The sequence below is a fragment of the Helobdella robusta genome (assembly GCF_000326865.2).
Source record: "Helobdella robusta unplaced genomic scaffold HELROscaffold_29, whole genome shotgun sequence".
NCBI classification, from domain to species: domain Eukaryota; kingdom Metazoa; phylum Annelida; class Clitellata; order Rhynchobdellida; family Glossiphoniidae; genus Helobdella; species Helobdella robusta.
In genome coordinates this window covers 2,070,505-2,091,919 of record NW_008704475.1, presented here as the reverse complement: position 1 = coordinate 2,091,919, position 21,415 = coordinate 2,070,505, and the positions used below count along the sequence as shown (strand labels likewise).

Below are 21,415 nucleotides of genomic sequence, written 5' to 3'. Positions count from 1 at the left end.
TCGAAACAAGAGTGGAGACACGCAAAGTGCTTTCTAAGCAAAAACTAAATTCAAAATTGCCGCATCTCAACCTTCAACTTAAACAACGTCTGCAATTATTTGTCATGAAAAGTTGAAAGATTTGATTCAACATTGCATTGTTACATAATCAGGCAATGATCTATTTCAGTGGTTCTCAACCTGTGGTCCATAGACCACTTCGCGGACATTTGCTTGGTGGTCCGCGAGTAAAATGTGAAGTGCAAGTTTTAAAAAAAAAATGAAAGATGAACTCCGATTGAGTCTTTCGAGCATTACGCCTCGTTTGGATAACTGCGCAAGCTCAAGGCTCACACTAGAATTAAATGTAGCATTATTTCTAATGTACCTGGCACGTTAAAAAACCACCTGCTCATTATTACTCATTATTGTTAGCGAGTGACATTTGTTCATTGTAAAAGATGCAATTACAATTTGTTTCATATTTGACATAAAAATTGATGATACGCCAGTTACGGTACAGGCAAACATCAATGTAAAACGAACATTATACTTTTTAATTTGATGTTAAAACCTTCATTAAAATATATAATAAATAATTTTAAATAACAATTTTAATACACTTATCTATAGTCAAGTCTGGTAGGCCTAACTGTAGTTCTCTAAGTCTAATAGTTATACTAATAACTATGTTATAATAACTAAGTGTAGCTGTTACGTCAATGTATGAAATAATAATTATATTTATGTATATATAAATTTCAAGTGTGCTAGTAGCAAAATTTTCAGTAGTGGTCTGTGGCTGAGACACATTTTTTAAGTGGTCCTTGAATCTCAAAAGATGGAGAAGCGCTGATCTATTTGGCTTGGAATGATCTTCTGGTGAAGCTGAAAAGTTTCAAAGAACTAAAACAACATCTCCTCATCAGCAACCCAGAGCAAAGCAACCTACTCAAGCTTACTCAGAAAATTTCTCCATATAGTTTGCCATACAACACAATAATCTTTGTTTACATTTTATGAGAATATGAAAAAATAAATAAAAATAAAGTAAGCTTTCTTCATTCATTCTAAAAAAAATATTCATCATATACTTCAAGCGAAACAAAGTCAGATACATCCTGACATGCAATATTCTTGAGACCACCCACACACGTACAGCACACAGCAACTAAAAGCCACGTATACGTACAAACTAACGCAAAAGCACAGAAGAAAACACGTACACACACTCACACGTACACACACTCACATGCAGATAAATCATCACTTAATATAACACCGAGGCACAATGAACCAACCATCCAGACATAAAGTTTTTCCTCGACAGCTCCAACTAAGTAAAGTTGTGTTGGAGAAATGCACATCGCCCGCACGATACCCGTCGTTCGAATCCTCTGCACGGGATCCTGTTTATTTGTTTGTTAGTAGGAAGGATCACTAATTAGTTAATCAATCAATCCGTTCAATTGATTAATTAATTATTTATTGATTAATTATATTATTAACAAATTAATTACATAACATTAAAAAATTAATACTACTGCACTAGAAACATGTAGACAGAAGATTCAGTCACTAATTGTTTGATACAATCAATAACTAAATGTAAGAACACGAACTGTTTACTTGTTACATAAAATAAAAATTCAATGTCAACGTAGAAAATTCTGAATGTATCATTATAATAGAAACTTAAACGCAATTTGAGTCAGCAATAAGACCTTTTTGTTCAAAGCCCAGACATAAATAAGAGGTTTGTATTCATCTGCCCCAATTATGTATTCATTGTTAACAAGGGTAAGAGTTTTTTGTGAACATGAACCTCCTTTGTACGTCATCAGAATTGTCCCACTTTCCATGTCTCTTGCACATGCCACCACATTCGGATCGCCATTTTGAAATGTACAAAACAAAACCTTCATTTGTTTATATATGTTCATGATTAAATTATTTATCTACATTTAACACATCAAATACATAAAACCATCACCTTCTAAATAAAAATTGATGAACGCATGCATAAAACTGAAAGCCAAAATTACAATTTTTAACCAAGACTGTTATAAAACTACTTAATAAATAAACATAAAGAAGTAACCACTGCATGGTTAATTGTTTAGAAATTCATGCTGACGCCATTAACAGTATGAAACTCTTGAATGCACAAGTTAAAATATAAAGACAAAACAATCAATAAAAAAGCTACACAAATGGTCACAGTTGCCTGAAACAACAGATACTTTTTCCAAAGTACATAAAGATAAGAAAAAATGGATGAATAAATTCAGAGACCACCTGGCAGTGCAGACCAATAATGTCAGAGACCAACTTCATCAAACAACGCGTCAATATTTATCTGATCACAACTTAAACTCATCCAAGAGCATCTTTGATCTACCATACATTAGAGAGACACATTCACTTTCATCAACAATATTACAAAATATACCGCAATAGAACATTTTTGGAGGTTGGAAGTGCTTTAGACATTCAATGTCATTTGATTGGAGACAAAAATTCAGTTTGAAAAATTGTAACAAAATTCCTGACAGTGTTGCCTCCTAGTATCAAAGGTGCCTTAAAAATCTTGTCAAGGGTGTCACCAAAATAAACTATTATATTCTTGATTGTTTAATCAGCTCCAAATTTTATCAATTAATGATTTTAAGACATGCTGTTTTATATTTCAAATTAACAATAATTTGTTGAGAACATCAGACGCGCATCTAAAAGACTCTTTTAAATATGACACAAAAATAAGAAATAAACGTGTGAACTGCAAAAATAAATTAAAAGTTTCTGTTACAAAAAGTAAGTTGCTCGACAGCAATGTATGTTTTTATGGAATTTATAAGTGGAATAGACTGCCGTCCGTTGTTAGGTCGTGCATGATCTATCGCTCATTTAAATATAAGTTAAAAAACTATCTTCAATGCCTCTCATAATGTATAATTGATTTTTTTTTATATAATTTATTTCTATTGTCATTATTTTTAGATTATATAGTATAGACTATTGTTCTATTTACACTATTGATTATTTCAATTTTTTCTTAAAAATTGATTTTTAATTCACATGTGTGTATTTACATATGAATTTTTGTATGTACGTATGCATGTGTGTATTTATGTGTATGTACATTTTTCTTTTATTTCAACAATCATGATCTTAGTTGTGTTTTGTTATTTTATTATTATTTTCCATAATTTTAATTTAATATTAATTTTAATTAAATTGATTTTAATTCTATTCGAACAATGTATCGCATAATGATTTTAGCCAGAGAACATATGTGTATATGTATTTGTGCATATATGTATATTGTTTTTACAAAGTACATTAATTTGATTTTTTGTATCGATTTAGACATTTTCATAAAAAATTGTAGGGTTCTTATTTATTTGAGATTTTATCTTTTTTAGAGTCCTTTTTCATGTTTCGTTTTTTTATGCGTTACATGAAATAAACTTGTTTTAAAAAAATAAAATAAAAAAATATTATGAAAATTGACCGATAATACAAAAAAATAAAATGTTATTATAACAACATTTCTAAGGTGTTACAAAGTATTTTGGGTCCGCAAATGAAATATTTATACAATATACTACATATAATATTTAGTACTATATAATTTATAATGTTGTTTCATCATCTCTCAGACTGAAGCATTTAGACAATATTATATTTATATATTTTTATTTGTATTGTATCTGTATTTTTAAAATACAACAGAATATATAATATATTTATTTATTTTATATATTATACACGCATATGAACAATCATAATTTTCTATTGTTCAAACTTTTGTTTTGTGCCTGCTACACAGCATGAACATAAACTAAATTAGTTCTTAATTAAACAAAAACTTTTAACCCTAGAACTACCAGCTGGGTCCATTGGACCCATCCTCGATGTTTGATGCGATGTAGATAGACAAAAAAATTTGTAAAAATTTCCAAAAATTCTGACTTTTTCTAAATACTTATTGTCAAAAAAAAAATGCAAATTTATAAATTTTTTGGCATTAGTAATTACGCTATAAAAATTCAAGCACCACTTACCGACAGGGTCTGTTGGACCCACATTCATTTTTAAAAAGTATTTATTATTTAGATTCACTTTTATTGTTGTTTCCATGGTAGTAGCCATTTAATAAATATACTTTTATTTGAATTGTGTTTTTGTTCCTTATAATGTCAAAATCAAAGATTTCTCTAAGTAAAGCTTGCCAAATGATTTTAGAAGAAAGTGAGGAAGATGATTGCGAAGATTATGTTGCATCAGATGATGATAATGAAATCGATTGTGTTGAAGAAAACGAAGTTAGTAATAGTGAAAGCGAAAATGACATGAAATCTGATTTGATGGCTAATACTATTACGCATGAGGAAACGTATTTATCAAAAAATAAAGAAATTGTGTGGCATAGTACACCAGAAACAAATACACAAGGTCGTGCCAAAAGTTTCAATATTGTAAAAGAAAGTCCAGGATTCAACAATTATGCAAAAAATAACGTTGATTCAATATCTTCTTCTTTTTTGATTTATTTCAGATCTAGTTTGTTGGAACAAATATGTCATTTCACAAATCAAGAAGGACAACTGGTGTTGAAAGATGGTTATAAGAAGTTATGTGTCAATGAACTAAAAAAGTTTATTGGAGTTCTCATATTAGTTGGTGTATATAAATCTAAGAATGAACCATTTAGTCAGTTATGGAGCGGAAGTGATGGCAGACCTTTATTCAATAAAATAATATCAAGAACCAGATTTCATGAAATTTTAAGAGTTCTGAGATTTGATGATGCTGCATCACGCAGAAAACATAGATCACCAGACAAATTAGAGCCAATAAGAGATTTATTTGAATCATGGAATTCTACTTTAAAAGATCCTTACAAGTTGAGTCATACAGTAACTATTGATGAACAGTTGGTCACCTTTAGAGGGAGATGTCCCTTTCGTCAATATATTCCTTCCAAGCCAGGTAAATATGGCATTAAATTTTGGGCATTGTGCGATAGTAGCTCAAATTATGTTTGGAATTTGGAAATTTATAAGGGGAAAGAAAAAGATAACCCAAGGGAAAAAAATCAAGCTGAAAGAGTGGTCCTAACTCTGATAAGGGGATTGGAAAATTCTGGCAGAAACATTACGTGTGACAATTTTTTTTACGAGCATTGGTTTGGCAGAAAAGTTATTCAAGAAAAATCTGACAATCGTAGGAACAATTAGAAAAAATCGTCCGGAATTGCCAGATAAATTTATTTCTCCAAAAGGTAGAGATTTATATTCATCATTGTTTGGATTCAAGGACAATTTCACTATTGTTTCTTATATAGCAAAGAAAAATAAAACTGTCACATTGTTGAGTACAATGCATCACCAACCAGAATATGATAAAAATAATGAAAAAAAAGAAACCAGAAATAGTTCTTTATTATAACAAAACCAAAGCTGGAGTTGATACAATGGATCAGATGACAAGAGGGTATAGCACTAAACGGATGACAAGACGATGGCCACTTGTTGTGTTTTATAACATGATAGATATAAGTGGATTAAACGCTTATATCATATGGAAATCAATGCAATCTGAAAAAAGTATCAAAAGAAGGCAGTTTTTGATTGATTTGGGCAAAGAACTAACGCTTTCAGAGGCGCCACTGCAACCTACAGCAATTTTGAATATAGATGAACCAGCGAGAAAAAAACGATGTGTGTTGTGTAGTTATAAAAAAGAAAGAAAAACTAAATCATTATGTGCAAGATGCAAAAAAAACATTTGTTGTGAGCATTCCGTTGTAATTTGTAACAACTGCAACATTTAATCTATGATTTTTAAGTGACTACATTGTTTATCAAACATTTATTTTTTAACTGTTCAGAAAAATTTCTTGTTTTTGTATATTTTGCTTATTTGGAGATTGCTATATTTAGAAACACAACATAAAAATGAGTCAAAATTAAATTTTAGTTTAAATTAATGACATGTCGATATGTGGGTCCAACGGACCCACATTGGTAATCAGCGCTATAAAAAAATGTTGGTAAACGCAGGGTTAAACATGTCCCTTAATATTTTCGCTCACCCATCCTTAACATATCATACCTTATATCTACATTCATTACTTTACTAATTTACTTACATTTACATATCATAATAAGATGGACCAAGGCCGATAGAGCTCTTAATTTAACCTTTAACAGCATAACGTTCCATTTCTGAAACATGTTTTTATATCTAAATATAATTTTCGTTCTTATGAAATATACAGTAATTTATGGACTGTTTTTAAGATCAATGAATAAATTTTCATATTCAACTAACCTTTGGCGTTTGCAAACATTTTATCGCTCACTTATCTGTTTCAAAATTTAGTGATTTCAGTGAAATTGAGTAGTGTGATTTTGTGATAATTTTCACCACATAAAAAAATCAATATTCAAGTAAGTGATATAGTATATTATCAGTATAGAGTCTAGTTTATGTAGAAGTTAAAAGATTTACTGTACATTCTGAACTTTGCAATTTACCTCCAATTAACTTTTTGAAACAATATTTTCAAGTGATATTTTACATCATATAGTGGAACAATCAACTCTCTATGCAGCAAGATACTTTAACTGTCCAATTTTTGATACTTCTGTGGAAGAAATATGGAAATTCTTAGGTATTTTGTTGCTTTCCGGTTACAACAGCTTTCCAGGTGAACGCCACTATTGAAGCACAAGTGAAGATTTGGGTTGTAAGTTGGTTGTTCAGACAACGTCCAGAGGTCGTTTTCTAGAGTTGAAGTGATTTCTGCACTTAGCAGACAAGCAAAACTTAAGTTTATCAAAAGTTGCCAAGGTGGAGCCATTGTATAAAATGCTGAATAGAAATCTAGTACAGTTTGGCATTTGCGATTCAAAACTAAGCATTGATGAATCAATGGTGCCATACTATGGACACCATAGTGCTAAAATGTTCATTCGAGGCAAACCAATAAGATTCGGTTATAAAATTGGTTGGATGCTGTGTTCTTCCGATGGTCAACCATACCAAGAATCCATTTATTGCGGTCGGTCAGATCTTGGGGAACATGTTGTTTTAAGTTTCATGTCTCATCTGAAGAACAAAGATTCACATTATGTTTTTTTGACAACTTTTTTACATCGCATCACCTTCTACTAAAATTGCGAGAATTGGGAGTCAAAGCAACAAAAAAAACCATGCGTGAAGGACGATATGGCGATGCACCGCTATCTGCCAAAAATCACTTTTCGAAAAACGTTTGAATTTACTGGTGATGGCAGTGTCGTAGTGGTACACTGGAGTGATAACAGTGTTGTCACTTGTGCAAGCAATTATGACAGTGTTGAGCCAGTCAAGAAAGTGCAGTGACATGTGAAAGGTTCCTGTGAAAAAGCCACTGTTTCTCGACCACTTATGATTGCCAAATACACAGCTGGTATGGGAGGTATAGATATGCTTGATCGGCTCTTGTCTGCCTATCAACCATGAATAAAAGGGAAAAAGTGGTGGTGGAACCTATTTCTAAATGCAGTCATTATTGCGGTTGTTGCTTCACGGCATATGCATTGTAAGCTGGGTACTGCTGGAGATAGTTTGTCACAATTTCTGCGAGAAGTAGTTCACAATCTGTTACGTGGTGTTCAGAGACAACGCCTCGGAGGTCACACAGCTCCAATTCCAGACTGTGCATTTTGACGGTCAAGTCATTATTTGGAGACTGTAAAACAAGATCGTTGCACCTACTGCAAAAGCAACACAACAAAGCAGTGTGGTAAGTGCAACAAATGTTTACTTTACGTCACGTGAACGCTGTTTTGTTGCCTACCATCAGAAGTGATGCGAACTAAATGCATGGTGAATACATGAACTTTGTGATTTTACTTATGTACTTTAGTCATTGGTGTTGTGTACATTAAATAAATAATAAAATATAACTATTTTTCAGCTGATTATTTATTAGTTTTATCTCAAACAATCAAAAACTCATAAGGTATTTTCAAATAATTTAAAACCATATAATTAATAATACAAATGTATATGGCATTTTATAACCAGAATAGCCTAACGGTCCATTTTTAGAACACATATATATCTCATCACCTTTAAAAGATAATTTCACGAAATTTTTTAAACTCATTCACAATAACATTCTGAATAAGTGTTCCAAATTTCATTAAGTTACCTAGTCGGGAAGATAGCGGGCTTGTAAAGGTTAATTAAACCGCATATAATACGTAATGTTTCTGACACGTGGTCTATTTTTAAATTAACCGAGCGTGCAGCGTGCCCGAGTTATCGATCTAACCAAAAATTAAACAAAACCACCTTTTGCCAAGCTTTCTCCATGTGACGAACGTGATCGAATCAACTTTTAGATTTGTACTATACGTCAGTTAACTCTTATAAAAATAAAGTTTACGATATTTGGTATGGAAAGTAAAAGATGTAAATTAAAATAAATTATTAAAAACTTCATAGAATAATAAAATTCATATTATCGTATATAGATATAAAAAACTCTATGTATATTACATTTAGAAGAAATTTCTTTCTTTTAATATTACTGATTCTGGTCTATCTTGGTTTTCTTCTTATATCTGTAATCGTTTTTTTTTCTTTTGTTCTCAATAATTCTACTTCTAACTCCTCTACTCTTACTTTCGGGATACCTCAGGGTTCTATCCTTGGCCCTCTTCTATTTATACTCTATACCTCTGAACTACCTCGTAATATTAATAATTTTTCTTTCTCTAGTCAACTATATGCTGATGATTCTTACATTTATACTTCTTTTCCACCATCTAACTTAATAGTGTTCTTTGTAATCTATCTCTATGTCTTTCTTCATTTATCGCTTGGTCTGACTCTATTTGTCTTAAACTTAATCCTTCTAAGTTTGAATTAATTTGTTTTAATAAATCTAAACACTCTATTACTATTTCTCCTATTATCTTACCTGATTCTAAAACTCTTGATATCTCTCACAAGTTTCGTAGTCTAGGTTTTATATTTGACTCTTCTATGTCTCTTTTCTTCTCAAATTAATAGTGTCGCTAAAAGCTCTTACTTTCATCTACGTAGAATAAAAAAACTGTTGCCTTTTCTTGATGATCCTACTCTTCTCATTCTTGTTACTTCGTTAGTCTTATCTAGGATTGGTTATTGTAACTCGCTCTACTATGGTTTTCCTGATTTTATACTCTATCCTTTAAGTAAAGCTTTTAACAAGGCTGCTCGTCTAGTTGCTCGTGCCCTTTCTTTTCTCATATATCTCCATATCTTGTTCTCTTGCACTGGCTATCTATAAAATATAGAATAATTTTTAAAATTTGCACGTTTATGTATGTCTCAATCTAAATTATTTCCTAAGTATTTATCAGATATATTAATGAATCTAAACGCCCCGGTTTACGATCGTCTTTTTGTTCTCGCTTCTTCTTAACTCGTGTTAAACACTCTTTTGCTAAATCTGCATTTGCTTTATCTGGCCTTTTTCTCTGGAACTCTCTACCTACTTCTCAGACTACTTCTCCATCACTTACGAAGTTCAGAGCGGATCTCAAAACCCATCTGTTTTCAAAATTCATTGAGGAGCGCTGTTGAACACTGCGGAAATAGTGCTTTACAAGCTAATTGATTGATTGATTGATTGAAAGCCATGACAAACAATGTATAAAAGAAAGAAAATACATTTATACCATACGATAAAAATTTCGAAGTTTAATACATATCCTTATATAGCGCACTTCTATATAACGAAAATCTATACATAACAAATTTTTTTTATGTCTTTTGAAATTTTGCTTATAACGAACAAAAATTTATAAAAGTTAAAAAAATATCAGACCAGCAAACATTCTATGAACTGATATGATCAGTGTTTTGTTCTCCTTTAATTTCCTAGAAATTTATTTATTGTTTCTTGTTCTAATATTTAAGTAAATTTTGCATATTCTATCTTGATTAATTTTAATGGAATCAGAATCCTCGTTGCATGGATCCCAGAATATACATATTTTACTTTCATCCATTAGTTTTAATAAACATTCTTGTTGTTGCTGGTAAATGGAAAAGAAGTGTGAAGATTATTGTTATTGATAATGAAATAAGGATTTTTCTTGCAAATAATTATTTTATCATGACAAATACGATTTACTAAGTAATTGCTGATGCTGTAGAGGAACACCATCCACGTGGAAATCAAACAGAACCAATTGCCACAATTCGTGAAAATGTCCTTAGTTTCACTTTGTCCTTTAATAATAGGAACGCTTTGAAAGCCGTTAGTTCTCGTTTGAAGCTATATCTAGTTTAAAACTTTAAATCATAACTAAATATCATGAATTTATTTGATAATATCTTTTTTATTAATTTTAATCACTCAGTAATCGTACACCAACCACTACAAGAGCTAATCTCAATTTGGACAAATTGTATAGAAGCGAAAAAACCGTGCCTTTTTCCTCAGACTTATTCTGAAGGCCTACAGCCAAGTCGAACTGTTAATTGCTACTATAAATTTTAAATTATTAGTATCTTTATTTAAACTATTTACAGTTGCTTCTTTATTTTTTATTATTAACGCTCATGGATATATATTTTATCCATGGTAGCGCTCGACGCTTTGCTTATGATTATTTTAACATTTTTTAATTCTAAGTAGGTATTTGCTCTATGGATATATATGTCCATGATTTGCTCCTCCATTGTTTCGCTATCTTTTTATGATACAAATGGTTTGTGTAAATTTTCATTTTCAACTATTTTCCTTAATTGTTAATATTAACAACCTAACATCTCGTCTTAATTGTCTGATTGTAGCTAATTTAGATTTACATGGGACACAGAGAGTTCTACATACCTTTTTTTCTGGTACTTGTTTGTGCTTGCGCTGGTGTCGGTATTGTATTTGATACGTTGCCGATAGATGGTTGTTGGTGGATGACCGAAAGATGTGCGAGGCTTTCCTAACTCCTATTTAACTTAGTTTTATATTCGGACATAAGCTTATTTAATTTTTTAGGAGAAGTGTGACGGCGTTTTTTGTTAAATTTAAAGTACAATAACACTAGGTAGGTTACGCTTTCTTTTCATTTGCTTCGGATGGGCAGAGTAGGTACATCATAATTTTTACAAAAAACGTTTTTAGTTTTATTTTTAAATATTTTAGAACGGTCAAAACGCAAATGAGACGAAGACACTCATCATATCTTAAAATTTGTAAAAAGACACTATTTAATAATGAAAATATTAAAATTATTAAAAAAAACAATAGTTAACAGAACATTAATATACAATAAGAAAAAATCATTTTTTAGGTGGGAATTGGTACATCTGACTGCATATTGTGGCATAATCTGGCAACTGATCAATTGGACCTGATATTTTAATTGAGATTTTAATTAAACAGTAATTGTCAATTAGCAACAATATTCATATTTGTAAAACTAAACGAAAAGTAAATTGTGTGAATGGGAACTTGACTGACAGTTATCATCGCATGTTAACTCAACTGCAAATCTACAAATATAATATATAAGTACACCACAAATGTAAAAAATGCGCACACAAACGTGCAATATAGATACAAATATAAGTACACTGATTTGAATAAAATAGATAAAAACTGTTACTGTAATTAACCGATTTTAAATATATTTGTTTACTCTCAAGCACTTGTTGATCAGAGAGCACGAGAGGATCATACATTATATTTTACATCTTATTTATTTACACTCTGATAAATAATTAAAAATTTTCGAACGGATTTGTTGGCAGGTTGATATAAACTATTTGTTGCATCCGATAGAAGATGGTGACCAGTGTGGTGTCTATGATGAAGAAGATTATGAACATAAGGTTGTTGACGTTTATTTAATGATTGGTAGATAATTACGGCGTATTTAAGATTTACGTTGATGAATAAGAAGTCTGTGCTATTTGATTTATGAAGCTGGACTAAATATGTAGTATGGCACAATAATATTTGGTTAAATAATATTTTTATGTTTATCTCTTTGCTTTCACGGCTTTCAATGTTGTTGTGGCTTTGGCAATTCTCACAACAATCCAAATGCAATTCAAATCTAACGTAATTTTGCGTCCAAGATAAATGAACTTCTCCACGTTTTCTAACTCAACACCATCTATGAAAAAGTTTCCTATCAATTTTACTCAAATCAAATTAGATTTCCGAAAAAGAAATAGAGTAAAGTGTGAATGTGGAGTAGCACACAAACCAGAAGTAGGCAGATGCGACATAAATAAAATCGGCAAGATTTGAAGGTATTCCTAAACAAATTAATTAAATAAAAAGTCAGAATTGTATTTAAATTTAAAAAAAACAAAAGAAACAGCGAGAAGTTAACGATGAAAAAACTGAATTTTGTATTTAAATTTAAAAAAAACAAAAAAAAAACAGCGAGAAGTTAACGATGAAAAAACTGAATTTCTAAAAACACAGCCAGACCTCCTCAGAGCGAACTTCTATACAACGAAAATTTGGAATTTTACATATGAAACTGTTTTTATAGAACTAAAATAATTTTTCCATAACGAACAAAATTTATAAATGTTAAAAAAAATATCCGAGCAGCAAAAATTCCAAGAATTGATATGAACGGTGTTTTTGTACTCCTTTAACATCTTAGAAACGTATTTATTGTTCCTTGTTCTAGTATTCAAATAATTTTTGCGAATTCTACCCCGATTAATTTTAGTGAAATCGAAATCATCGTTGCATGGAACAAAGAATAAATTTCACTTTTAAAATTTCATTTTTTACAATCATACAATATATTGTTACTTTCTGTTATTAAAATAAATAGCTAAGAGGTTGTTTTTCATAAATATATAGCATAAAAACACTTTTAGACAATATAGCATTTTTTCCTTGAACAAATTCTATATGACGAAATTTCTATACAACGATTTTTTTTCAACGACCTTATTTGAAAAATAGTTAGATAGTTTGTAATAAAGGTGGATACAAAATGGTTTAAAACATCGATGTTTTGTATAATATATTATATTGTATTCTAAATTTGACAGTGATCTTGGCTAGAATTGCTGAAGAATTTATGTTTATGTTGTTTCTTAAATTCATCACAAATACTCAACAGTAGTTCCACACCCAAGCCAAAGAAACAGAAATGCCGGTATTAGAAGAGAATAGTCAAGATCGCTTAAGATTCAAGTCACTTAAGAAACGGGCTTCAACTTCTTCCTCAAATAAGCCTGTGCAGCACTCAAACAAAAGACGATCGACCACGATCAGAGTTATTTCGAGTTTAATTATTTTCGGATTCGAAGCCAGTGTAATTTTTTCGCATGTAGCTCGTCATCGTTTCAAATCTTCAAATTCCATCTATATTTTTTCTGTATTCTTTATAATTCAGCTCCGTCAAACGCGGAGCTCCTTACATGTTATTATATACTTGTAGTCAGACTTTCGCGCCACAAAAGCTGTACGCTATCCACACCAAACGACGCCCATACACATTACGCATGCACGCGCAAGCACGGCATAATTGGCGTGTGATGGCCTTTGAGTTTCGAACAAACAGTATTCAAACCATGCCATCGAATAATAGCAGCGCGAGTCATGGTGAAAATGACTGAGCTAATTTGGTGACCGATATATTTTGCGACAGTTTAAAATTGATTTAATACAATCTAGATGAGCCAACTTTGATTAGTTTTTGAAATTATTCATTTGTTCAATCAATCAATTAGCTTGTAAAGCGCTATTTCCGCGATGTTCAAGAGCGCTTCTCAGTGAATTTTGCAACAAATGGGTCTTGAGATCCGCTCTGAACTTTGTAAGTGATGGAGAAGTAGTCAGAGAAAGAAGTAGAGAGTTCCAAAGAAAAGGGCCTGAAAAAGCAAATGCTGATTTAGCAAAAGAGTGTTTAACACGAGCTAAAAAGAAGAGAACAAGAAGACAACCAGAGTGTTTAGATTCAATTAATACATTTGATAAGTACTTAGCAAATAATTTAGATTGAGACTTGAACATTAATGTGCAAATTTAAAAAATTAATCTGTATTTTATAGGTAGCCAGCGCAAGAGAACAAGATATGAAGATATATGAGAAAAGAAAGTGGCACGAGCAACTAGATGAGCAGCCTTGTTAAAAGCTTTACTTAAAGATTAGAGTGTAAACTCATGAAGACCATAGTAGAGCGAGTTACAATGATCAATCCTAAATAAAACTAAAGAAGTAACAAGAAGGAGAAGAGTAGGATCGTCAAGAAAAGGCAAAATTTGTTTAGGTCAATGAGATGTTCAAATCCATTAATATTATGTTTTGTTAATATTCAACTTGAACCTGTTACAAATAAGTAGCTAAAAAATTGAAAAATAAGCATTAATTTAAAATATTTAACAATCAACTTTTGGAAATTTACATTGTGAAAAGTAGAAATATTTGGCTTATCAATCTAACCAACGGCAGCAAGAGCAGGTTTCTTGTCAAAAATGAACTTCATGCAGGTCTCCTTCAAAACCTTCGCGTCAACAGCTTCAATGCGAGCTTGCAACTCTGGTGGAGGGATGCGACGACGATAACACAACATTTGCCTGAACGAATATGAACATTGGAAAATCAATCAGGGTGTCAAATAAAAATTGGTCCCAATCCGATTCCTTAATTGAAAATTTTCCGATACCCAACTTAAGAAAAAATTGTTCAACCTTTGCTTTACAATTTTAACTATACAGCAGTGCTAACTAAAAAATACTATAAAATGCATGGTTGAAATCAATCGATATAATTGTTTTCTTTAATAAATTATTCTGCATTTTTGTTTCAAAATAGTAAAAAATAATAATCATTTTTTACATTATTGAGCACTATTTATTGTTTTTTGCTGCTTTGTATGTATGCAAATATCACAGTTGAAAAAATTTATGACAGGACTAAAAAGAAAAGCATTTCTACATCTTCCATAATGATAAACGTGATGGAATGATATATAACATCTTCGTTTTTATTTCAATCCAGGCAGTATTATAATTGTAATCATTGATGAATAAGATAAAGGAACATTAAATACTTCTATGAAAATATGAAAATTACATGCATAACTGAATTTTTCACTTCCACTAAGTTACAAATAATTAACATTGCACTGCGAATCCCATAAGGCCTACTACATTTTATAAATGAAAATGCTTGTGCATCACTGCGCTCACATATTTTCTAAAAAAAACGAACGAACCTGCCGATGTCTTCACATATCGGCGTGGAACCATCCAGCATGAGCAGCATGTTGGCGAGCAGGTGGTTGCGTGATCTGCTCGTACAAATATATATTATTTATGCTGCTGCTATATAATGCCTGAATGTATTTTATAACTTCATAAATTAATATGAAGAACAACTGCAGCCCAGTTACAAATATTTATAAATCAGCTGCGGGTAATGTCGTTGTCATGTCTCAGCGTACATTCAGTGGAAATAACATACCGAAACTGTCGGCAACAAATGAAAAAATAGACATTTAAACCACTTAACAAGCATAGTTGCCTACTTTTTAAAACTGAGATAAAAAAATTATGATAAAAGTGCTACAAGACAGAGCAAAGAAAGTTACAAAATATTTCTTGAAATAATTAACTTGATTAAATTGGAATAATTAGCATTGACATCAAAAATTTTAATACTAACTTTTGAAGTTAACTTTATTTTCATTTTGAAATTTACATGAAAAATGTCATATTGACATTTCTACCAAATTTTATCCAGGGTTGTTAACGATAATTTTGAAAAATATCGGTGATGCCGATGGCGGCACTCTAACCAAAAAGTATCGCCGATACCGATATTAATTTTCAAAAATAGCAGTATCGGTTTGTGTCGGTATCGCCAATAGAGATACTACCAGCGATAGTTTCTTAAACAAAATTTTAAAACATTTAACAAAAATTGGAATGCAATTTTAATAAAGGAACACGTAACTAATAAATCACTTTTGTGTTAAAAAGCTGAAAATGTATAGCTATAAAACTGAAAAAATACATTACCATTTTGCCGTTAAGACGTGCGCGCATTATTCAATTTTTATAAGCGACCGTAGAATTTTAATAATAATTGAAAAGAAATCAATGTAAGAAACAATAATACGCAATTTTTTCAACTTGATTGGCAATTTTAGGTATCGAATATCACAGCTCGTAAATGTATCGGCGATAACCTTTACGTCACTTAAATTACAAAGTATCGGCAAGAACGATATCAAAAGGCCTCGGCGATAGTATCGAGGCAATACCGATAGTACGATATTAACAACCCCGGCTGTATATGACTGGGTTGCAATTCATGAGCAACTAATTCATGGTAGGTGACTTTTTAACCTCGTAACTTCTTCGTCTGTAATGTTTGTGCATAACCTCAACCTTCGTGATATAATTATTCTTTAATCAATACAAGTGAAATAAAACAATGAAAGAGCAGTACAACGTAGCCATTTATATTATAACATTGAAAGATTATTTAACCGCCACAAAACCTTATTTAAAATATGACCAATTGTTAAGGTGCAAAAGGTTAATGAACATGTGCAGAAATGATAAGAATTCAGTAGAAAGTTCAGCAGACCATTCAGCTTGTACACTCCTCAGCATGGCTTCCACCTGATCCTCCTCAACCACAAAATACATTCCCCTGTCGTTGCATGTTCAGTTGGATGACAAAATAAATCGGCATCAGACGGTTTATTAACATATGAAAGTATTAACATGAAACAAACCAACAGTAATAAATTACATCAGATTTACAGAAAATTTAAAATAATTAAAAATTTTAACGAGTTAATAAAAGATTGCAAACTTTGTCAACAGTTATTGACTTTAAATATAGAATTGAAATAAACCGACAAAGGAATTAAAGCATTGTGACAAATAAAATCCATAACTAAATTCACAAGAGAAATTGAACGAACCAGAGTCCAGTGTCTGTGTAGCACGTATTGAACGACTGAAAACTATGGCAGAGATTGAACTGGGCACACTCCTGTCCGAGCATTGAAGCCATGTTTGGTCCAACAGACCTTCACATTAGAAAAATTACACGTCCAGTTGTAATGAAATTATATATATATATATATATATATATATATATATATATATATATATATATATATATTATATGCAATATTTGATAAAGTTTACCGAATTTTTAGCTTTTGAAAGTTTACGATTTTACTCATCATCATATATCATTACTATATAAGCGCTGATAATGAGTAAAATTGAAATCTGACCTATGCGCTTCTCATGAACATAAAAGATTTTCTTATTAATTTTAATAAATTAATTTGTAATTATAAAACTACAGTTAGAAATATTGAACAGCTCAACCGTAGATTTTTATAAGCTAAAAATTGAGTAGATTTTATCAAATAATTGCAATTGCATCAATTATGGTTTGCTTCCAGCCATATATATATTAATATTATTATATATATATATATATAACTTTTGGCTTTTGCTAACGGTTGATCGTAAATTATTTTCAAGTTTCTTTAGTTCAAAATCAAAATTTTTGTTTATTTCAAGCATGATATAACAAAAAAGCTTTTTTCGGTATTCCTATACCATCTCCGGTGTTCGAATTGAAGATGGCATAGGAAGTACATTAGATTGAATTCAAGCGACAAATCTGGTCTACGATGCTAGCAGGATCGCTGCTGCACACAAGATACTAACAACAACAAACGGAAATGAGAAATATCTACATAAACAACCTGTCGTATGATCCAATGAGAGTGTTGGCCACCATGAGAGCAATGTTAGAAGGGTCCGTCCATCCAGCACCTTCAACAGCCAGGGCCATGTGAGCCAACGGCATGCCATTGTCTCGAACTCTAATCTGCATTAACCACCATTGAACTATAAAACTATAATTTATAAACATTCAAGGTATATATAAATACTTTGATATATATATATATATATATATATATATATATATATATATATATATATGATCGGACTAATAATAATATGATCGGACTAATAATAACTTTTGTGTGGTTAAAATAAAATTGGGTTTACTAAATATAAGATCGATTGGCTCAAAGTACAACATCATTTATGATTTGATCAGTGATGGTTTGGATATTTTTGTTGTTACTGAATCATGGCATGGTTCATCAGAAAATCCCTCCATTGCGTTATCTATTCCTCCTGGTTACCGCTTTGTAGATTGTGTAAGAGATCACGACCCTCTCCATGGTGGATTGATAATATTTTTTCGTCTATGTTTAAAGTGTAAAAAAATAGCCTTACCTACAGTTACCACATTTGAAGTTTTGGCGGTCAGGTTCACAGTCAGGAGTTTATTTTGCTCGCTATTTACAGACCGGGTTCTGAACAGCTGTCTGGATTATTTTTTAAAGAACTGATTTCTATTCTGGAAAACATTACAGTACTCAGTTCTCGAATTATTTTAACCGGGGACTTCAATGTGCACGTTGAAAAGACGAATGATCCTTATGCTGCTAATTTAAATGATATCTTCGATAATTTTCAACTCATCAATCGTGTAAAAGCACCAACACATTTACGTGGTGGTACACTAGACTTGATAGTAACCTCCGAGGATTTTCCAGTTCATGATTGTTTAGTCCATTCAAGTGGAATTTATTCTGATCATAGTTTTATTTGGGCTGAACTGTCGATGACTCGAGGATATTTGGTTGGAATTAAAAAAGTTTCTAAAATGTGGAATCAGATGAATGTTGATGACTTCATCAAACTCGTGCTTGAATCTCCACTCTCCAAATCATGTCAAAGCAATGAGGTAGACAAGGAATTGCATTTATTTAACAACGAGTTAAAATCTATTGCTGATAAAGTTGTCCCTATTCGTGCAGTGACCACCAATAACGTTTGTATGGCTCCGTGGTTTGATAATGATTGCAGGTTAGCCAAGCGTTTGTGCAGAAAAATTGAAAGAAGATACAGAAAAAGTTCACAGTTGATTCATCAAAATGAATGGAAGACTGCTTTGAAGAATAAATCGGAACTTTTCTCTAAAAAACGTCGTCAGTATTGGACAAAAATTGTTGATGACAATAAGATGAAACCAAAAAATCTTTAGCGGGTTGTGAACAGCATTCTCTGTAGGGGTCGTAACGATAAATCCTGCTCGGATATGGATGAACTAACACCTGATCGATTTATGTGCTATTTCAATGAAAAGTTAAGCAAGCTGAGAGATAGTGTCAACAACGATGCTCAACCGAGCCTGGCAGAATTCCAATTAGATGTCAATAATAGTTTGTTCTCAACGTTTTCTATGGTTTCTGAAGAGGAGGTAATACAGTTAGTTCAAAATTCACCTACAAAGTCGTGTCAACAAGATGTAATACCTACCCACGTATTAAAGAAGTTTATAAAACTATTCGCACCATTTTTGGCAGACCTGATAAACAGCAGTTTAAATGTGGGACAGTTTCCTTCTGGCTGCAAGCATGCTATCATAACTCCGCTGCTAAAGAAACATAATCTAGACGAAAATGATGTTGGGAACTACAGACCAATTTCTAATCTGTCTTTCCTATCCAAAATTATCGAACGTGTGGTTGCCAGGCAAACACTCAGTTACTTGAACAATAACAATTTAATGCCGAAATATCAATCTGGATTCCGTCAGTACCATTCGACTGAAACTGCTCTTTTGCAAGTTTTCTCAGAAGTGTACGGGGCAATTGATGAACAAAATGTGGCAATGCTAGTCTTTTTTGATATGTCATCCGCATTTGATTGCGTAGATCACAAAGTACTTTTAACAAGACTACGTTGCAGGTTGGAATCTCTGGTGCTGTTCTGAGGTGGTTTGAGTCGTATCTGGTAGGTAGATCACAACAGGTATCATTCGGTGGTAAATTGTCTGAGGTTAATGTTATGCTGTCTGGTGTGCCACAAGGTTCGGTTCTAGGTCCTATTCTATTCCTGATCTATACATCTGAAGTACTAAAGATAATAGAATCATTTGGTTTTTCAGGTCATGCTTTTGCGGACGACTTGCAAATTATTGTTACGAGCAGGCCAGATTCTTTTAAATCAGAATTGGACAAACTGGTTAAATGTTTGTCTGGGGTCAATAAGTGGATGCAAAACAATGGTTTAAAACTAAACCAAAACAAGACTGTTTTTTTACCAATTGGAACATGGCAGCAACTTTCAAGAATAGATATAAATTCAATAACTGTTAATGATGAGGTCATCCCATTTTGTCAGACAGCAGCTAATCTGGACTTCATGATTGATTCAGGTTTGTCAATGAAACAACACATTAAAAAGCTCTCAGCCAAATGCATGTTTCAAATCAGGAAAATCAATCAAATTCGACGATCCCTAGATACATCCACGTTGCAGACGTTGGTCCATGCATTTGTGCACTCACGCGTCGACTATTGCAACAGTTTGTTTTATGACTTACCTGATCGATCCATGGCTGTACTTTAATCAATACAGAATCGAGCCGCAAAAGCTGTTGTTGGAGCTCTAAAATACGATCATGTGTCTCCAATATTGAAGAAACTTTATTGGCTAACCGTCGACAAAAGAGTGTTGTTCAAAATTTCAACACTTGTCTACAAGTCTATCAACGGTCTAGCTCCATCTTATTTGTCTGACAGGTTCAAAAAGAGATCTTCAAAAGCATCTGGAACACACTTGAGATCCGATGTTTCAAACCTGCTGTTGATCCCAACAACGAGTCTCCGTATAGGCTCTCGTAACATTGCTGTTTCTGGACCAACTGTTTGGAACAACCTGCCTGCTGCTCTCAGAAATCCGGACCTAAACCTGCGTGATTTCAAGAAGAAACTGAAAACTCATTTATTTTCATTGTAATGCATTATTGATAAATTTTTTTCTGTTTAGTCGACATGTTCTAAATATTATTTCGTATTTTTATTATATTGAATCGATTACTTTTCTGTTTATGACCAAATTTTAATCTTATTTCTGTGCGATGTATTATGATTTCTCGTTTGTTATTTCAATTATGTTGTTAAGTTCAGTTTTTGTTAGCGCTTTTGAGATTCGTTTAATTAGCGCTTCATAAATGTTTCAATAATATATATATATATATATATATATGTGTGAAAAAATATATAAATCTTTGTGAAAAAATATATAAATCTGCAATGCCTTTTATTTTTTAATTATATATATATATATATATATATACAAACATCATTGAAGATATATGACCATTTTGCATTAATGACTTTCTTTAATGAACACTCAACAAGTCTGAATTTATTAAACTCGTATTTATTTAAAACAATAGACATGGTAAGGCTAACAGCGCTGTTTCGGGAAATCCATCTTCAGAGCCTATGAAAATAAGAATAGCATGAAATATTTTTATAAAATTAGAATGCATATTAA

At 31.7% G+C, this 21,415-nt stretch overlaps 2 protein-coding genes across 2 annotated transcripts in view; one reads left to right on the top strand and one right to left on the bottom strand.

Annotated features, from left to right (window-relative positions):
• Window positions 1–4,178: 4,178 nt before the first annotated feature.
• Window positions 4,179–5,222, top strand: HELRODRAFT_174386 (hypothetical protein; the record flags this gene model as incomplete). Its single annotated transcript, XM_009020885.1, has 2 exons — window positions 4,179–4,615; window positions 5,114–5,222. The coding sequence occupies 2 exons, from the start codon at window positions 4,179–4,181 to the stop codon at window positions 5,220–5,222; spliced, it is 546 nt and encodes a 181-aa protein (XP_009019133.1).
• Window positions 5,223–11,075: 5,853 nt separating this feature from the next.
• HELRODRAFT_185681 (hypothetical protein) overlaps window positions 11,076–21,415 on the bottom strand; it is a 30,257-nt gene continuing 19,917 nt past the window's right edge. The window contains exons 9-15 of the mRNA XM_009020884.1: window positions 17,755–17,879; window positions 16,951–17,058; window positions 16,608–16,673; window positions 16,364–16,405; window positions 15,229–15,303; window positions 14,454–14,587; window positions 11,076–11,384 (exon numbers count right to left, since the gene is read on the bottom strand). Of these exons, the coding sequence (XP_009019132.1) occupies window positions 11,314–11,384; window positions 14,454–14,587; window positions 15,229–15,303; window positions 16,364–16,405; window positions 16,608–16,673; window positions 16,951–17,058; window positions 17,755–17,879 (621 nt within the window). The 3' untranslated portion in view covers window positions 11,076–11,313. The remainder of the gene's footprint in view (window positions 11,385–14,453; window positions 14,588–15,228; window positions 15,304–16,363; window positions 16,406–16,607; window positions 16,674–16,950; window positions 17,059–17,754; window positions 17,880–21,415) is intronic.